Source organism: Chiloscyllium punctatum, chromosome 21 (genome assembly GCF_047496795.1).
Source record: "Chiloscyllium punctatum isolate Juve2018m chromosome 21, sChiPun1.3, whole genome shotgun sequence".
In the NCBI taxonomy this organism is placed as follows: domain Eukaryota; kingdom Metazoa; phylum Chordata; class Chondrichthyes; order Orectolobiformes; family Hemiscylliidae; genus Chiloscyllium; species Chiloscyllium punctatum.
In genome coordinates, this window is record NC_092759.1 from 9,981,030 (window position 1) to 10,001,678 (window position 20,649).

At 51.5% G+C, this 20,649-nt stretch overlaps 1 protein-coding gene across 4 annotated transcripts in view; it reads right to left on the bottom strand.

Moving 5' to 3' along the window:
• Positions 1–1,407: 1,407 nt before the first annotated feature.
• LOC140492567 (protein mono-ADP-ribosyltransferase TIPARP-like) overlaps positions 1,408–20,649 on the bottom strand; it is a 35,743-nt gene continuing 16,501 nt past the window's right edge. For all 4 annotated transcript variants that reach the window (XM_072591533.1, XM_072591535.1, XM_072591536.1 and 1 more), the window contains exons 3-6: positions 16,119–16,281; positions 11,716–11,906; positions 10,415–10,681; positions 1,408–5,471 (exon numbers count right to left, since the gene is read on the bottom strand). In XM_072591533.1, the coding sequence (XP_072447634.1) occupies positions 5,021–5,471; positions 10,415–10,681; positions 11,716–11,906; positions 16,119–16,281 (1,072 nt within the window). In that variant the 3' untranslated portion in view covers positions 1,408–5,020. The remainder of the gene's footprint in view (positions 5,472–10,414; positions 10,682–11,715; positions 11,907–16,118; positions 16,282–20,649) is intronic.

A 20,649-nucleotide genomic window follows, 5' to 3' on the forward strand; every position in this document is an offset into this window, starting at 1 on the left:
CATCTCCAATTTTGGTGTCATCTGCAAACTTACTAACTGTACCTCTTATGCTCGCATCCAAATCATTTATGTAAATGACAAAAAGTAGAGGGCCCAGCACCGATCCTTGTGGCACTCCACTGGTCACAGGCCTCCAGTCTGAAAAACAACCCTCCACCACCACCCTCTGTCTTCTACCTTTGAGCCAGTTCTGTATCCAAATGGCTAGTTCTCCCTGTATTCCGTGAGATCTAACCTTGCTAACCAGTCTCCCATGGGGAACCTTGTCGAATGTCTTACTGAAGTCCATATAGATCACATCTACCACTCTGCCCTCATCAATCCTCTTTGTTATTTCATCAAAAAACTCAATCAAGTTTGTGAGACATGATTTCCCACGCACAAAGCCATCTTTCTCTGCCCCTTCCATGTGGCTGTAACACTATATTCTGCACTCTGTTCTTTTACCCTGACGTACCTATGTAAGGTATGATTTGCCCCCTCGCCTGTGCCTAGTGAAGACCGGGGGCAAATGGGACTAGATTAGATTCGGATATCTGGTCGGCATGGACGAGTTGGACCGAATGGTCTGCTTCTATGCTGTACATCTCTCTGATTCTAAATGGATCCCTGCTGGCCATGAGTAAAGGCTTCAGAATTTCCCAAAACGTGTCACAGTCCGATTAAAAAAAACTTTTTATTGAAATGTAGCTCCTGTCCTGATGCAGAAAACCCAGCAGCCAACATAGTCGCCCCAAACCCCCACCGACAGCAATGAGATCACGAGCTGATAATCTGCCTAGCTTTCAAATGGAACTGATTGAAGGGGATAGAACTCTTCCTTCTTCTGAACAGTAGCTCTGGCCCCAAAAAGGGTAGGCCAAACCATGGTTTCATGGTTCATTGGAAAGACAGTGCAGCAAAACCCTCAATACTGGGGTTTGCTGCATCGATTATGGACCTGGGTCACTGGGGGGGGCATTCTCTGATCCTAAGGTGAGAATGAGTCCCAGCGCCTCTCCCCCCCCCCCCCCCCCCCACAACGACAGCTAGCCATTGTGAATAAGTTAGGCAATAATTGTGCTTGGTGGGTGGGTGGGTGGGTGGGGGAGTCCCATCCAGTGATGTTCCCCACACCCCAGTGAGTCCAGATGACATTTGAACCCAGGCCGTAAGATATGAAAGGTCATGGTCCATGCCACGCTGATCCCCAGGCACAGGGATTCCTGCTCCCCACCCCAATCTGCAGGGGTTTGTAATGCAAAATTACACGCACCCATATCTTGGGAGTGAAGGACTGGTCTCTTGCTTAGAGATATTGGGAGCACAAGTTCTGATTGAGATATCCCAGGCTTGATCATCCAAACATGACAAAAAGAATCCCCACATGAGGTCCGAAGAGCTGCAGTTTGACGTGGAAACACTCACTTTAGTCAATCAAACAGAGCTTTATTTACAACACTACCTTTAAAAAAATTACATTGGATTTCTTGCATCCTTTTGTTTTATGAACAAAGACACCAGAATAAATAAAATTTCATTTCTTGCGGACATCCCACAATTGGTAATTCTGATCAAATCAAGTCCGACGTTCCCTTCCCATAGTCTTGCTGCCTTCAATGATCCTTCGCAGACTGATTTTAGAGACCAGCTTTGCTCTCTTCAAGAATCTTCACTGTCCAACGCTGCCGTCCTCCCATCTGCCTCTGAGGCTGGAGCATCAGGAGACAGTGATGGACTTCATCTGGAAATCAGATGGATACTTTCGGGATCTAGTGGGAAGTGGGATTGACTGGATAGCTCTACAGACAGCTGTAATGACCTTGATTGGCCGATAGGCCTCCATCTCATGGACTCTAACCACGCTGTCAGCCCAGTAGTCACAGACGAAAATACCCAGATGTTTTGAACCGTCAGAAATAGTAGGGGGCGTGGAATGGCCTGCCTGCAACAGCTGTAGACTCGCCAACTTCAAGGGCATTTCAATGGTCACTGGGTAGACATATGGATGAGAATGGAACAGTGTAGGTGAGATGGGCTTCAGATTGGTTCCACAGGTTGGCACTACATCGAGGGCTGAAGGGCCTGTCCTGCGCTGGAATGTTCTATGTTCTAAGCACAGAGACTTACAGATCGAAAACCCCTCACTCCCGTCACTGCTGTAACCCTGCCGCTGCAAACTCAGACCATGGCAACACGGTTGGAACCACCTACTGCACCCATCTTGCTTTCGAGATTTCCATCGCCACCCGCTGCAGATTGGGGATGGTACAGCTCTGAGGAGGCACCTGCGCTTTGCAAGGACCGATTTAACTAGCCCTCAGTCTAACTCCATCGGTGTCAGTCTCTCACTGTCTCAGTGCCTTGTGCCTATCTGTCGGTATCTTGGTGACTCTGTGATTCTCTCTAGCTAGCTGCTTTACGTCTGTGTTCCCTGAGGAGGTGTGCACTGTCTCTTGCTCCCTCTGTACTTATCTCTCTCTCTCTCTCTCTGTGTCTAGCTCCTTCTGTCTCTCCTACTTGCCTGGCCTCTCTCCCTATTTCCTCTCCTGAGCTAGATTATGAACTGCACACTGCTTTGTATCCATATTAAGATTGCCATTGAAGCATTCCCCTCACACAGTGGAAGCGCATTCCAACAGGAATTTTCAAAAAGTGGGGGGAGATCGGAGATATAAGGACTTGCATGGGTTGTGGGGACGTTGGGAGTGATCAGAAAGCTCTTTAGCATTGGGCTGGCCTAGGCCTCCTCCTATGACACCCAACTATAGCTGTGATAGATGGATTACTGGAGAAGCCAAATCAAAACCCCAACAACCTCCTATTCTGAAAGGCCCTCATTCCCACTGAGACTTTGACTCCAAATGGGGAACGTCCAGCCAGGTGCTCCGAGGTCCCATTCCTGTACACGTCCTGGGAATGTGAAATCTGCCATGGCTGACGGTTTCCCACCTGAGGGGAAGGTACCCACATGGGAGGACAAGTCCAGTACAGGCACACTCGGGATCTCCCTGTGCGGAAACTCACTCTGCAGATGATCCTGCTGCCAAATCCAGAGTAGGGGAGTATTGTTGGGGTGGAGTTGAGGGTGTGGGAGGGGGTAAAGGGATTCGCCGTGTTTTGGGGGTGGGAGGAGATGGGGTGCTAGTCCAGAAAGCACACACACTGCCCTCCTGTACCTCCCTGCACGGGTACCTGCCCAACCCCCTCCCCCCCTCTGGCAATGGAGACTGCAGCGTCTCAGCGCTATGATGTGGAGCCGGCCTCCAACAGGCCGAAACGCTGCACTCTCACTTCACTTCCTGCAGGGTGGCTGATTGCTCATTCAATCCAAGAAACAGCACTCCCGCAACCAAAACGACACTGGCAACGTAGGACAGGATTCGGCTGTAACGTAGTGGCACGGTGGTTAGCACTGCTGCCTCCCAGCGCCAGAGACCCGGGTTCAATTCCTGCCTCAGGCGACTGACTGTGTGGAGTTTGCATGTTCTCCCCGTGTCTGCATGGGGTTTCCTCCGGGTGCTCCAGTTTCCTCCCACAGTCCAAAGATGTGCAGGTTAGGGTGGATTGGCCATGCTAAATTGCCCATAGTGTTAGGTGAAAGGGTAAATGTAGGGGTCTGGGTGGGTTGTGCTTCGGAGGGGCGGTGTGGACTTGTTGGGCCGAAGGGCCTGTTTCCACACTGTCAGTAAGTAATCTGTAGTGGCAGTGGCATGTTTCAGAGGCAAGAGCTCAGTCCGGTCCTCGGGTCTCTCTATCACTGGGGGTTCCACCGAATCCCCACAGTGTGGGGACAGGCCCTTCGGCCCACCAAGCCTGATCGAGAGAGGATCATGGGAAAGAGGAACAAGCCATTGAACCCAGCAGGTTTGCTCTGCTATTCAACATGATCATGGCTGAGGTCTTTCAGCTCCATTTCCTGCACTATCCCTTGATAGCCATAACATCTGGAAAATCTGTTGATCTCCTTTCGGAACGTACTCAGTGATGGACCCTCCATAGGGACGTGCAGTAGAGCACTCCCAAGATTTACTATCCTCTGAATGATGATATTCCAACTCAGCTCAGTTGCTTATTGGGAGGCTGGGTCCGCTTATTCAGAACTCTCCCCCCCAGCCCCTCTTCCCAGCTCGGGGGGAAACCATCCTTCCTGCATCCATCTGATCACAGCCATCGGTTTATTGGAACGCCTGTGATAGTTGACGATCACAGTGCTGAATGGCCACAAAATCAAACTAGATCTTTGCTGTTAATCCCCGTGTTGCTAAGATGGAACATTAGATCCACTGTGACCGACCAAGTGATCCGAACAGCAGATGCCCTCACACCCCGCGGGATATTGGGGCAAGGCCCAAGAGGCTTGTAGTACTCCCTTCCCGTTCCCAAGGAGACTGAAAGACCGGGATAGCTAGAGGCAGAAAGGGCCCGAACAAACAAAACACCACACGGTGGTTGTAGCAAGATTTTAAGAAGAGGAAAGAGCCAAACAGGATTCCTGGGTTGCCAGGGTCAGGGGTTAGGGGAGTAGCAACAAAGAATCAGAGCAAACGATCAAATTGGGAGGCCGGGAGGGGGGGATGGAAACTGAAAGGAAAGGGGACCAGAACCCAGAGGGAGGGCTGCCTCAGCATTTCGTTCATCCCTATTGCCACGGACGCTTATCCCCATCACAGAACCCCGCCCCGCCCTGTTTATTTTTTTTAACCCAAAATCAATATTCGCAGAATGCGGGTGTCAGCATTCATCGTCCATCTTTGACATCCTGGAGAAGATGGTGGTCAAGCTGCCTTCTTGAACTGCTGCAGTCTGAGAGAGAGTATCATGAAGGAAGGAGTTCCAGGATTTTGACCCAGCGACACTGAAGGATATATTTCCAAGTCAGGATCCTGAGGGGAACTGGCGGGGTTGGGGGTGCGGCAGCGTTCCCATGTATCTGCTGCCCCTTGTCCTTCCACACGGTGGGGAGGGGAGGGTGTGCGAGAGGTACTATTGGCGTCTGTCATTGGCATCGTCATGGGGAAGAGTTGGAGGTGACCACCCATCATCTAACGGTGATGCTGTTCCCCACCTCTTTGTACTTTACCACAAAGTAGGGAAAGCATTGGTCATTGTCAAACAGGACGAAAATCTGGGGGTCGTAAGTGCTGTCCACGCAGGAGTTGAAGAGGTCACTGCTGGGGTCACTGGGGGTGACAGCCGGAGGTCTCCGCATGGGTGGCTTGCCCACGGTGTGCCTGCCCACCAGGACCTTGGACAGAAACATGTAATGGACTCCCTCCTCGGAACGCTGGGCGTACCTGTGGGAGTAGCTGGACTTCCGGGCAAAGTAGCTGCCCTGGCCGTAGAGGGTGGCGTGTCGGCCGGACACTCGCGGGTCAAAGTTGTGCTTGCAGATGCCATCGATGGAGAGCTCGGAGGTCCCGTGGAACAAGTGCCTCTCGTTCAGCACCCTCTCCCGTTCCGACAGCTTGCGAGCCATGTACTGCTTCTTCCTGTCAGTGAAGAAAGGACTGAGATGGTCAGGGAGACGGGGACAGAGAGAGACAGAGAGAGAGAGACAGAGACAGAGAGACAGAGAGACAGAGAGACAGAGAGACAGAGAGAGAGAGAGAGAGAGAGAGAGAGAGAGAGAGAGACAGACAGAGAGAGAGACAGACAGAGAGAGAGACAGACAGAGAGAGAGACAGAGAGAGACAGAGAGAGACAGAGAGAGACAGAGAGAGACAGAGAGAGACAGAGAGAGACAGAGAGAGACAGAGAGAGAGACAGAGAGAGACAGAGACAAAAAGCAATGTCTCGTTTTCCACACCATTCCCTGCCAAAACGCCTTCTCCACTCGGAGACTGGGGAGAGCGTGGGACTCACTCCCACAGGCATTGATACGTTAAGGGGGATAAACGCATGAGGCAGGCGGTGAAGGGTGGGGGGTGGGGGGAGGGAAGTTCAGGAACAGCCGTTCACAGGGGGATTGTGCTGACCAGAAACACCAGTAGGGAGCAGACGGGCTCAGTGGACTGTTCCATTATTCAGTTTCTAATATCAGCTTCCCTCTCTTTCACCGTATCCTTGTTACTAAACTCAGCACCTTCCTTACCAAAGAAACATTGACAGCGCAGAAGACGGCCCTTCAGCCCATCACTGTTTGTGAATGCTACTCCCTCCCTAATATCAAAGACCGCTATCAGGTCACCCTCGCGTGTGTATCACCCAGTACTAGAGCAGAGAACACTCAGGCACAGAAACAGGCTCTTCGGCCCGCCATGGCTGTACTGACCATGATGCCATTGTAAACTAACTCCATCAGCCTGCACGGCCCTCTGTTCCATGTCTGTTCATGTGTCTGTCTCAAACATATCTGCCTCGACCACCTCCCAGGGCAGCACATTGCAAGCACCCAGTAACCCCCTGAGTAAAAAAGACTTTCCTGGACGATTTCTGTTAAACGGTAGCCCTCCCCCCGCACCTTAAACCTCGCGCCTGTCCCGGGACCCAATCTGGGCTCCAGGGCTCTCCAGATTTTAGAAGAACAAGAATTGGTTGCATTGAAACGCGTCAAGTTCTTCAGTGGGTTTGACGGGGTCAATCAACAATGGGAGGCTCCCAACCAGCCCCCCTCCCCCCCCCAAGACCACAGGCCTCAGGATCAGAGGGTGGCTGTTCAGGGCTGAGGTGAGGGAAATCGTCTTCATCCCACACACCCACCCCCAACCCCACTTTGATATTCTCTCCCCTAAAGGTCTGCAGAAGCTCAATCATTGAACATACGCAAGACGGAGGTCAAAAAGTTCCTGTGCTCTGAGGAAATCAAGGGATATGAGGAAGATTGAACTGAGGTTGAAGATCATTCCTGAGGGTTTTGAACGGTGCATCTGGTCTGAAGGGCTGAACAGCCTCCCCCATTCCGATTTCTTACGGACAGACCAGGCCTCATGCTAAATAAATTGAAGGGCTTTTTTTTGTTCATTTTGTGGGATGTGGGGGTCGCTGGCTGGGCCCAATATTTATTGCCCCCATCCCTAGTTGCCCCTTGAGAAGGTGGAGGTGAGCTGCCTTCTTGAGAACCTGCAGTCCTGACTTTACAATGGGGGGGGAGGCGGTGTAGGGGAGCGGCGTTGAAAATATGCAGCGAGCATGTGGCAGCCCGGGTTTACTCGCAGAGGTTTTTGAGGCCATTCCTGCCCCCCAGGGACATTAGTCCCCCCCAAACCCGCTCCATTGCCCTCTCCCTGCCTTGGGTCTCTGCCAGGTGTATGGAAGAGACCAGGCCTAAGTGGGCCTTCAACCACCGTAGGCGTTCACAGCCAGGCTCCATTGTCGCACTTGAGAGTGCGGTCGCCATGGTTACTGTGAAGGGGAAGCTGTGTGCCAACTCAGAGCGGGGGTGGGTGGGGGGTCCCATTCACTCTCCCCTGACTCAGAGTGGTGCGGTTCAAATCCCATTCTACACCGTGGGCCATAGGATAGAGGACGACATTTCCCAGCATCCCCAAGCGCCTCACTGTCTGGATCTAAGAAAGCCTAAGGTGGGGCCTGAGTAATGAGCAGGCCAGGAGCTTGCTGGGGCACGCTCTTATCCCTAGGCTGCTGTACCCGGCAATAATACAGTCAAAAAGTCTGGTGCTGGAAAAGCACAGCCGGTCAGGCAGCATCCGAGGAGCACGAGAGTCGACTTTTTGAGAAATACGCCCTTCCTTCCTCAGGAATGTGATGCTGCTGTGCTGTCCCAGTGCCACACTTTCGGACCCTGATCTCCAGTATCTGCATGTCCTCACTCTCTCCTCATAATCCGGTTGCAGGATGATTCCCCACGCAAGACGTTTCTATTTCACGACACGAACGTGCTGCAAGAGCTGTTAGGGTGGATGTGAAAGGCTTTGGGAAGTCTCAAGGGGGTGAAGCAGTGAGTATCTACAAACAGCAAGCTGCAAACAATCAAAGCAGCTGTTCGTGCTGAGACTGTGCTTCAGGATCAATAATGCCCCAGATAGTAGTGGTGAGTCCAACAACATAATCGCCACATCTAGAGGGGGAGATGGAGCTTTGATTTAACATCTCATCTAAAGGCAGTGTGACACTCCCTCAGCACTGACCCTCCGACAGTGCGGCACTCCCTCAGCACTGACCCTCCGACAGTGCGGCACTCCCTCAGCACTGACCCTCCGACAGTGCGGCACTCCCTCAGCACTGACCCTCCGACAGTGCGGCACTCCCTCAGCACTGACCCTCCGACAGTGCGGCACTCCCTCAGCACTGACCCTCCGACAGTGCGGCACTCCCTCAGCACTGACCCTCCGACAGTGCGGCACTCCCTCAGCACTGACCCTCCGACAGTGCGGCACTCCCTCAGCACTGACCCTCCGACAGTGCGGCACTCCATCAGCACTGACCCTCCGACAGTGCGGCACTCCATCAGCACTGACCCTCCGACAGTGCGGCACTCCATCAGCACTGACCCTCCGACAGTGCGGCACTCCATCAGCACTGACCCTCCGACAGTGCGGCACTCCCTCAGCACTGTACTGGGACTGTCGGCCTGGGTTCTGACCTCAAGATGTTTGTAGTGGGACATGGGCACTCAGCCTTGGCAGTGAGAGATTGCTCCAATGAGCTGAAGCCCTTGTCAAGATCAGATCTGTGCAGTAACACTGACTCTGCTCTACCTGTTGTGGTTTAATCTTTCCATCAATACCTACCCAAATAACAACAACTTTCCTATACATAGCACCTTCACGAAGCCACATACGGAGATAAGTGTGGTGCTGGAAAAGCACAGCAGGTCAGGCAGCATCCGAGGAGCAGGATTCCTGAAGAAGGGCTCCTGACCAAAACGTTGATTTTCCTGCTCCTCGGATGCTGCCTGACCTGCTGCGCTTTTCCAGCACCTCACTGATCTTGACCTTGATCTCCAGTATCTGGAGTACCCACTTCTACCACATAAGGAGATATCCAGTGAGTTAATTAAAAGTTGGTTTAAATGAGTGTCTCAAAGGACGAGGGAGGGAGAGATAGAAAAGAAGAGAGGTCTAGGTTGGGAATTCCAGAGTTCCGGACGCAGGCAGCATGGCAGCCAATGGAGGAGTGTCAGGAATTGGGAGCAGCGCAGAGATGGAGGCTGGAGGGGGTTACAGAGATAGGGAGGGGGTGTAGGGGCTGGAGGAGGTTACAGAGATAGGGAGGGGTGTAGGGGCTGGAGGGGGTTACAGAGATAGGGAGGGGTGTAGGGGCTGGAGAAGGTTACAGAGATAGGGAGGGGTGTAGGGGGCTGGAGGGGGTTACAGAGATAGGGAGGGGTGTAGGGGCTGTAGGGGGTTACAGAGATAGGGAGGGGGTGTAGGGGCTGTAGGGGGTTACAGAGATAGGGAGGGGGTGTAGGGGCTGGAGGGGGGTTACAGAGATAGGGAGGGGTGTAGGGGCTGGAGGGGGTTACAGAGATAGGGAGGGGTGTAGGGGACTGGAGGGGGTTACAGAGATAGGGAGGGGTGTAGGGGCTGGAGGGGGTTACAGAGATAGGGAGGGGGTGTAGGGGCTGGAGGGGGTTACAGAGATAGGGAGGGGTGTAGGGGCTGGAGGGGGTTACAGAGATAGGGAGGGGTGTAGGGGCTGGAGAAGGTTATAAAGATAGGGAGGGGGTGTAGGGGCTGGAGGGGGTTACAGAGATAGGGAGGGGGTGTAGGGGCTGGAGGATGTTACAGAGATAGGGAGGGGGTGAAGGGCTGGAGGGGGTTACAGAGATAGGGAGGGGTGTATGGGCTGGAGGAAGTTACAGAGATAGGGAGGGGGTGTAGGGGGCTGGAGGGGGTTACAGAGATGGGGGGGGTGTAGGGGGCCGGAGTGGGTTACAGAGATAGGGAGGGGTGTAGGGGCTGGAGGGGGTTACAGAGATAGGGAGGGGTGTAGGGGACTGGAGGGGGTTACAGAGATAGGGAGGGGTGTAGGGGCTGGAGGAGGTTACAGAGATAGGGAGGGGTGTAGGGGCTGGAGGGGTTCAGAGAGATAGGGAGGGGTGTAGGGGCTGGAGGGGGTTACAGAGATAGGGAGGGGTGTAGGGGCTGGAGGAAGTTACAGAGATAGGGAGGGGGTGTAGGGGGATGGAGGAGGTTACAGAGATAGGGAGGGGGTGCAGGGGCTAGAGGGGGTTACAGAGATAGGGAGGGGGTGAAGGGGGATGGAGGAGGTTACAGAGATAGGGAGGGGGTGCAGGGGCTGGAGGGGGTTACAGAGATAGGGAGGGGGTGTAGGGGCTGGAGGGGGTTACAGAGATAGGGAGGTGGTGTAGGGGCTGGAGGAGGTTATCGAGATAGGGAGGGGGGTAGGGGCTGGAGGGTGTATACAGCGATAGGGAGGGGGTGTAGGGGGTGTTAGAGGTGACAGAGATAGGGAGGCGCTTAAAAATATGGTAGTGAAGTTTGTATGATTAAATATAAACATCACTAACCTGATGTACTTTTCCCAAAGGAACTGGTTTTGTACCCGTAATATGCTCAAGATGATGAATTTTGTCTCCAGCATGGTCTTGTGGAATAGGTTGTAGACCACCCTATAGGCTTTGTCATCCAGTGACATGGGCACTTTGATAAAGTCCACATTGGGATCCATGGGGATCCAGGTCTCTGGGTAACCATGTTCACCATCAGGATTGGGAGCAGCTGCCGAGGGATTATCCAGCACACAGGGGTTTCTCTCAGATGACCCAGACAATGTCCTGAAAACATAACTCCCTGTTAGCTGTTGGCCAGTTAACATTCACGCTTGCAATCTCTCCAACCTCCCAGTGATGGGATTAGTGGAATTCCGAACAATGCACCCTTCCGAAACTCCCAGTGCCTCTCTGCGACATTGTCCATCTCCCACATCAGGAATACCCGGTCCACGGAACACTTGTGTAAACCTGACACAAAATGGCAGCATGCCTCGTGAGGGTAATATTTCCCTTTGAACAGGATGGCTCATTCAGTCATTTCAGAGTGCAGTTAAGTGTCACATGTAGGCCAGACCAGGTAAGGATGGCAGATTTCCTTCCCTAAAAGGACATTAGTGAACCAGATGGGATTTTATGACCATCAATGACTGTTGTCGTGGTCACCAATACCAAAACTAGATTCAGTTCCAGATTTAATAAACAAATTCAGATTCCGCCATGGTGGCTCAGTGGTTAGCACTGCTGCCTCACAGGGACCCAGGTTCGACTCCAGCCTCGGGCGACTGTCCGTGTGGAATTTGCACATTCTCCCCATATCTGAGTGGGTTTCCTTCCACAATCCAGATTAGGGTGGATTGGCCATGCCAAACTGCCCATAGTGTGAGGCGCATTAGTCAGAGGCAAATGGATCTGGTGGGAGGTTACTCTTTGAAGGGTCAGTGTGGACTTACTAGGCCGAATGGCCTGTTTCCACAATGTAGGGAATCTAATCTGATCAGTAGTGGTGGGATTTGAACCTGTGTTCACCTGGAGCCTCTGGATTTCTCCCCTTGTGCCACTGCCACCATAACACCACCCTCCACAATCTGACACGGGTCATGTATAGGTTTGATCCCTCTTCATCTCCCCAAAAAGGGAACACTCTCAGTGCATTTGCCCCTCACAAACCCCACCCCTCCCCTCGATCAGCTCACCCCTTAGTTTTTCCCACCCAGATAAACAGCTTCATCCAATTGTCCCAATCAACAAAGAACAGGGCACCCCCCTTCCGTTACAAATGGAACAGAAATATCACGGAGATCAACACTGGCACTCACTTGAGGTAGGGGAGGAGCGTGACGGTTGATTGGAAGAGGGGCCGTTTCCGGATGGTTCTCTTTGTGCCTGAGGTGATGTTCTGCTGGTAGCTGGCGTTGAGATCCACCTTGTATCGCTGACTCTGACTGATCATGAAGTACCGCACCACGATGCCCTGTCTGAGGGCTTCCTCAAAGTACTGGGCGAGTGACTGCAAGGACAACATTCAGAGACTGAGGCATTGGGCGGTGACGCAGAGAAAAAGTGCAAGACCCTGAGCACACAAGCATCGAAAACACAAAGACCATCTTCCCAATTGCGATGTTACCACATTTAGATTAGATTGGATTCCCTACAGTATGGGAACAGGCCCTTCGGCCCAACAAGTCCACACCGACCCGCCGAAGAGCACACACCCAGACCTACATTTACCCCTGACTAATGTACACCTAACACTATGGGGCAACTTAGCGTGACCAATTCACCTGCACATCTTTGGACTGTGGGAGGAAACCCACGCAGACACGGGGAGAATGTGCAAACTCCACACAGACAGTCGCCCAAGGCTGGAATCGAACCCAGGTCCCTAGCACTGTGAGACAGCAGTGCTAACCACAGAGCTACCGTGCCACATTCTTATTAGTTACTCTGAATAACAGGCTAATGATAAGTGACACCCTTTGTGCCCTTGTTACATTTCTCAAGCATTCACAGTCTTGGGACTCACTGTACAGTTAACACCAGAGAGTTACAGTTAACACCAGAGAGTGAAACTGTCTTTTGCAAACCTGGCTTCATTTGGTATGGAGTACTGGCCTCAGCTAGACTATCCAACAAAGCAAAATCTAACCACAGTCCCTTGATGTTCACTCATCGGTCTTTACAGAACACAGAGAGGCCATTCTGCCCATCATTTTCTGCAACAGACCTGGCTGCACCAATTCCATTTTACCATCTTTGCCCCATAGCTCTGCGGGCCAAGATAATGCAGGAGGATTGGCACTGCAGCGTCCCAGTGCCAGGGTCCCAGGTTCAATTCCAGCCTCGGGCTAAATTACCCGTAGTGTAAGGTGCATTAGTCAGAGGGAAATGGGTCTGGGTGGGTTACTCTGTGGAGGGTTGGTGTGGACTGGTTGGGCCGAAGGGCCTGTTTCCACATTGTAGGGAAGCTAATCTAATCTAAGGATATCTAAATACTCTTTAAATGTGACACAAGTTTCTGTTCCAAATCACACTTTCAGGCAGTGAGTGACTTCCACCACCCTTCTGGGTGAAAGAATTGACTCCTCGACTCTCCTCTTAGTTTCCTACATTTCAACCCTATGCTGCCTACACTATGAATGGAAAATGCCTTCGTACCCAGACCCTTAACCATATCCATCTCCATCAGGTTCCCCATTCAACTTTCTCTACTCCAAGGGAAACAACCAAGCCTATCCAATCATTTCTCAGAGCTCAGTCCCTCCAGCCTAAGCAACATCCTGTAAATCTCCTCTGCACCCTCTGTAGTCCAATCACATCTTTTTGAAAACATGGTGACCAGAACCGCAGGCAATAGAGTGGTCTCGCCAGTGTTTTATACAGATCCAGCCTCGTGCCCTTGCTCTTGTATCCTATGCCTCTGCTAATAAAAGCAAGTCTCCCACTTTCCTTAGATTCGGCCCAACCAGTCCACTGAAGAGTAACCCACCCAGACCCATTTCCCTCTGACTAAGGCACCTAACACTGTAGGCAAATTAGCACGGCCAATCCACCCTAACCTGCAGATCCCTGAGCACTATGGGGCAGTTTAGCATGGCCAATCCACCCTAACCTACACATCCCTGAACACTATGGGGCAGTTTAGCATGGCCAATCCACCCTAACCTACACATCCCTGAACACTATGGGGCAGTTTAGCACGGCCAATCCACCCTAACCTACACATCCCTGAACACTATGGGGCAGTTTAGCACAGTCAATCCACCCTAACCTACACATCTTTGGACGGTGGGGAGGAAACTGGAGCAAACCCACGCAGACACGGGGAGAATGTGCACACTCCACACAGACAGTCACCCGAGGCTGGAATCGAACCTGGGTCCCTGGCGCTGGGAGGCAGCGGTGCTAACCACTGAGCCACTGTGCCGCCCCTTCTTAACTACCTGTCCTGCTATTTTCATGGATCTATAGACACACACATAGAGGTCCCAACGTTCATTGTGTTATCCATTGTGAGCCCTCCCTCAGTGTATTAGCACATCTTTTGTCCCTGAGAACCACACCACAAATATACCTCCAGTTACAGACAGATGCCTCTCCCATCACCCTCTGCTTCCTGCCTCTCAGCCAGGTTTGCATCCAATGTGCCACCTTACTATAGACCCCACGAGCTTTCCTTTCTTGACCAGTCCGCCATGACCTTTTCAAAAGGGCTTGCTAAAGCCCACGTGGATCCAACCTTTAACACTTCCGGTTCCATTCCCAACTGCTTTGATCAAATTTGTCAAACGCAACTTTTCTTAAGAATGGCAATGTTCAATGGCATTGGATTAAGTGAAACCCCTTCATCCTGGAGGCTGTCATTTACCACAAACTGAATTGCAGTGGCCGGATAAAGAAAGATGGTTCCAAAGGCAGTGCACGAGCTCTGACCCCCCCCAGCGCCTGTCTGTCACTCACTCACAAGGCACAAGTCGGGAGAGGGACGGGAAATACCGGAACGGGGGCATCTCCAAGAAGCTCAGCGCCATCCAGGGCAAAGCAGCCCCCCCACCCCGCTCGATTGGTATCACACCCAGCACCCTCTGCATTGATTCCCTCACAGTACGGACAGGGTGTGTCATCACACAAGATACACCATGGCAATCCATCAAGGCTCCACAAACCCGTGACCCCTCCCCATCCAGAAGACAAGAGCATGGGTGAACACATGGGAACACCAGCCCCTCGCAAGGTCCCACTTGAACCACACAGACTTGGAAATATATCGCCTCAAACTCTTGGAACCCCGTCTCTCCCAGCATTGTGGGTATGTGACCCTACATCCTGAGACCTGCAAGCTGTTCAAGAAGGCAACTCGCTACTACCTCCCCAAGGGGCAACTGGGGATGGCCAGTAAAGGCTGGGCCCAGCACCCAGGTCCCATCAGAGAACTGTGAGCTAGCAGACGCCTGGAGGAAGAACGCCTTATCTTCCGCCTCGGAACACTTCAACCGCAGGGCATCAATGTGGACTTCAACAGTTTCCTCATTTCCCCTTCCCCACCTCACCCTAGTTCCAAACTTCCAGCTCAGCACTGTCCCCATGACCTGTCCGACCTGCCTATCTTCCTTTCCACCCATCCACTCCACCCTCTCCTCCCTGACCTATCACCTTCATCCCACCCCCATCCACCCATTGTACTCTTTGCTACCTTCCCCCACCCTCCTCCCTGACCTATCACCTTCATCCCCTCCCCCACTCACCTATTGTACTCTATGCTACTTTCTCCCCACCCCCACCCTCCTCTCATTTACCTCACCACCCTTCAGGCACTCTGCCTGTATTCCTGATGAAGGGCGTTTGCCCGAAACGTCAATTTCCCTGCTCCTCGGATGCTGCCTGACCTGCTGTGTTTTTCCAGCACCTCTCTAATCTAGACTGTTGAGCCACCTGCCTGAAAGGTCACTAGTTTTACTGAACTGCCGATGAATTGCCGGGCTATTGTTTAAAATTCATTTCCGGGGTGTGGAGATCGTTTGTTCTAAATGCGCATTCCTGAAAACGTCGTTGCGTTGTCCCGGACAGAACCTCAGCTGGTTAACAGCCTTCCTCAGCCCCTGCATTGGGGTTGGTCTCTCTGACATAAAAGTCTTCCCCATAGCACACGACTGACTCACTCAATCTCTCCAGTACAGCAGTCGGACCTTGTACCTTCTGACTCAGGGGCAGGAATGGTATCACTATGCAGTGTGTCATGGTGAAATTCACTGGTATCCCCTGACACACCCACAGTTAGAATTTTCCTGGTGTGGGTGCAAACTCTACTCCACCCTCATTCACACTACCATGACATTTTTCAGACACCAGCCCCGACCCAACATATGCTGCATTTTAAATCTCCACTTTCCCAGCGGGTTGGAGCAGACAGGGCAATATTTAACTGGCATAATTCCCCGGGCACCCATCTGTATTTAAACCAAATTACTGCGCAGGTTTGTGACACAGTTTATTCCTCCGAGGAGGTGATATGAAGGGGTGAACAACTTCCTGTCCCTTACACCGATGTGTGAAAGCACATTCAAGACTTGACCCAAGATTTTCCTCACTTGATTTCAAAACAGGTTCTGTCAAATCTCTCCTTAACCTCCTCGCACTCCCAGTTCAGTGCTCAAAATCCCCTTGAAGACCAGCTCGACCTCTGACAGCAATTTCCCGCCTCCCGTCCCAGTAAGGTCAGTACCTGAGGGTACTGCTTCCACTCAAACGTGTCCCTCCAGTAGTATCGCCACGTCGTGCGGAAGATGTCAGAGGGGTCAATGTCTGAGGTGCTGAGCCGCCTTAACCTGTCAAACGTCTCGCTCTGAATGGTCATTTGGTCAAAGTCTGCGGTGAAACTCCGATCCCTAAAGCGAAAAGCAAAGTGACCATGAACAACAGACTCCACCCACAATTCCCTTCGGCCTTATTGACCTGAAAGGCTGGCCTTAACCCCATAGACATACCTTATCAATCCAACAGGTAGCCCTTCGGCAATGGGAACCCTATGGACGAGTCCTACAGAGCAATCCTATAGACAGGAACCCTCAAACCCCAACCCCCCCCCTCCCATTTATCTCAGCTCCCAACCCTCCCCCGGCCCACAGGTCTCATTCCTGATGCCCAAAATGTCGATTCTCCTCCTCGGAGGCTGCCTGACCCTGCTGTGCTTTTCCAGCACCACACTCTGAACCTTGTCGACAGGCTTTATATATAGTCAGGCCTTAACAAGCCAAAGGCTGTCCTTAAACCTTATTAACCCTATAGACAGGTTTACAAGAGATTTATTCACCCAAATTCACCTCACAGCGCCAGGGTCCCAGGTTCGATTCCAGCCTTGGGCGACTGTCTGTGTGGAGTTTGCACATTCTCCCCGGGTCTGCGTGGGTTTCTTCCGGGTGCTCCGGTTTCCTCCCACAGTCCAAAGGTGTGCAGGTTAGGGTGGATTGGCCGTGCTAAATTACCCCATAGTGTTAGGTGCGTTAGTCAGATGGAGGGTCGGTGTGGACTTGTTGGGCCGAAGGGCCTGTTTCCACACTGTAGGGAATCTAATCTAAGCATTTATTAAATGTGGATAGGCTGTATTAAGGCAGTGTTGAAAAATGTGATGCTGGAAAAACACAGTAGGCCAGACAGCATCCGAGGAGCAGGAGGAATCGATGTTGAAGAAGGGCTTATGCCCGAAACGTCGATTCTCCTGCTCCTCAGATGCTGTCTGGCCTGCTGTGTTTTTCCAGCACCACATTTTCAACTCTGGTCTCCAGCATCGGCAGTCCTCACTTTCTCCATGTATTAAGCCAGTACTTATTAACCCTAGTGATAGGCTTTATTAGCCAAATACTTACCACACATGGACCGGCCTTATACCCCAGAGACTAGTTCTAATAAGTCTTGTCTGTAGCTTCAATGAGAGTTTTTAACTGGACAGACAACTCTTTATTAAACTTACAGACAGGCCTTATTGAATTTATAGGCCCCACACCCTTTTCCTGTATCCCTGAAGTCTCACTCAGGACACCAACACAAGTTTGTTAGATATGACCATCAAGTCCCTCACTGGGTCACACTCCTAGAACTCTTCACCCAACAGCGCAGGGTGCCCAACAACACCGCACAGACCACTGTCATTTACTTCAGTACCTTCAACATTAGACAGGAATAGAGAGGGTAGATGCAGGCACGGTGTTTCCCCGTGGCTGGGGAGTCTGGAACCGGGGGGACCTCAGTCAGGACAAAAAAGGAGGAGAATTCATTTTGACTCAGAGGGCTGTGGAAGCACAGTCTTTGTAGAGATTGAAAGATTTCCAATTCCCAGGGGTGTACAGGGTTATGGGGATGAGGAAAAGGTATTGAATTGTTCAGTCAACCATGATCATATTGAATGATAGAGCAGGCGTGATGGGCTGAATGATGGGCTTTAGTTGTGGTTTCCTGCCTGACTGGAAATTGCTCGACTGTTTCTTTTTTACAATGGACCGAGCTTCAGATTCCAACCCACCCTTTGTCATTGATGGGCTGAATGGCCTACTCCTGCTAAGGTGACTGGTTTCTTGATGCTTTTCTGTTCTCTTGAGCAGAGATTCCATTGTTCTTCCCAACACGAAGTCGAATCCGACTGGTCTACATTTCCCGGGATACTTTCAGTCTCCTTTCTTGAACAGGAGTATTGGATTAGTTATCTAGCAGTCCTCTGGGAATACACCTCTCTCTAACAAATTATTAAAACGGTGTCTCTGCTGTCTCTGGATTATTTTAAGATAAGCCAGGCTAATAACGAAGGGCAATATTAGCAAACCACGTCCCAAAGTAGTTCCTAAAAGAAAAGTATGGTGACTATTTTGTGGTGAAAAGGGGATGAGACTGTGGGAAAAGGGATCAATTCCTTGCTTGCATTCATAAATTCATAAGTTATAGGAGCAGAATTAGGCCATTCGGCCGGTCAAATCTGCTCTGCCATTTGATCATCGCTGATGCACTCCCCATCCCAATTCCCTGCCTTCTCTCCATATCCCTTCAACCTGGTACCAATTACAAATCCGTCCAACTCCTCCTTAAATTTACTCACTGTCCCAGTATCCACCGCACTTTGGGATGGCCAATTCCACGGATTCACAACCCTTTGTGAGTAGTTTCTCCTCAACTCTGTTTTAAAGTTGCTACCCCACCCCACCTTCTCCCAAGACTGTGACCTCTCGTCCCAGAATGCCCGGCAAGAGGAAGCATCCACTCCCCGTCTATTTTATCCAGACCTTTTTATCAGCTTGAGCACCTCAACTTGATCTCCCCTCGTACTTCTAAATTCCAGAGAGTACAGGCCAAATTGGTCCAGTCTCTTGATGGGTCACCATCTTGAACTGTCTCCGGCGTTAGGCCCGGTCTCCTGAACTCCAACAGCGCTGTGCCACTGTGGGTTGAACGGCCAGTACGTTGAAAGGTAACAGGACATCGCGGGTTGTCAAGAGATAGATGCAATCAGTATGTACAGAGGACAAAAGAAACACCCAGAAAAGTCCTGTAAACTCTTGAGTAAACATGTAGCCTTGGCTTCAACTGGAGGACTGGGGCCTGCACTTTACAGAGAACGTCACAGCCCTGGAGAGGGAGTTTACCTGATCAGGACTTGCCAAAGCAAGGGAGGATAGGCTGGAAATTATAAAACAGGACACAGTGAGGCCTGCAGATGCTGGAGATCAGAGTCGAGAGTGTGGTGCTGGAAAAGCGCAGCAGGTCAGGCAGCATCCGAGGAGCAGGAGAATTGACCTCTCAGGCTGGAGCCCTTCACCGGGAATGCCTGGCCTGCTGTGCTTTTCCAGCAACACACTCTGAGCGGAGGAAATCATAAAACACCATATCAGCCCCAGGCTGAGGGCTGTGGGTTACCTCATTACAGAAAGGATGGCATAGCATAGGCAAGGGGTATGGAGGGGATTTACGAGGATGTCCCAGGATTGGAAAATTACAGGAAATGTCAGGAAAGACTGGGCAAGCTGGGGTTGAATGAACAGGAGATTTAATTGAGACGTACAAATTGTAAAGAGGTGAGGACGTGGATAAAGGGATATTGCCCCCAGCCCGGAAAGGTCAGTGACTGAGGGGGCATAGGTTGTAGGCGATTGGTCGAAGGATTGGAGGAGAGGTGAAATATTTCTTCACCTGAAGGATTTTTGGGGTCTGGAGCCTGCCATCTGACAGCGTGGCAGAGGCTGGCACCCGCCCCAAAGGTGCTAACAGTCCGCTATCTCCAAGACCACACACTGCGGGAAACCAGGATTGTGCTCAGGACAGACTCTGTGCCGTAGATGTTTCTATAACTTCCTAAATGTCAGAAGACGAGGAATGGGGACAGAGAATGAATTACTCCAGAGGAGGAATGTGACGGGCCAAATGGCCTTCCTGCCTCATGCCCTGTGATTCTGGGGGGGGGGGGGGGGGGGGGGAGGGGGGGGTAGATTTTGGATACGGTGGCTCAGGGGTTAGCACTGCTGCCTCACAGCACCAGGGTTACAAGTTCGATCCCAGCCTCAGGCAACTGTCTGTGTGGAGTTTGCACATTCTCCCCGTGTCTGCGCGGGGTTTCCTTCGGGTGGTCCAGTTGCCTCCCACAGTCCAAAGATGTGCAGGTCAGGGTGGATTGGCCTTGCTAAACTGCCCGTCGTGTTAGGTGCATTCGTCAGAGGGAAAATGGGTCTGGGTGGGTTACTGTTCAGAGGGTCGGTGTGGACTGGTTGGGCTGAAGGGCCTGTTTCCACACCGTTGGTAGTCTAATCTAATCTATCAGTGAATGTGGAAAGATTGGAGAAACTGGGATTGTTCCCCTCAGAGCAGAGAAGTTTAAAGGATGAGATTTACAAACCAACACTCCATCTATACTTCCCACTGGTTTGGGAAAGCAACAACAGAGACATAATTAAAGGTCCCTCCTATCTCACTTATATTCTCTTTCCACCTCTTCCATCGGGCAGAAGATATAAAACTTTGAAAACATACCAACATATTCAAGAACAGCTTCTTCCCCGCTGTTATCAGACTCCTGAAGAGACCTTTCAAATGTTAATTCTGATCTCTCTCTCTCTCTGTACCTGCTCTGTAACACTATATTCTGCACTCTTCTGTTTCTCTGCTGCACTTTGTAATCTGCCTGTATTAGCATGCAAAACAACACTTTTCACATTATCACAGTACACATGACAACAATAAATCAACTGATCAATAATTAGGCGCATTCAATCAGACTA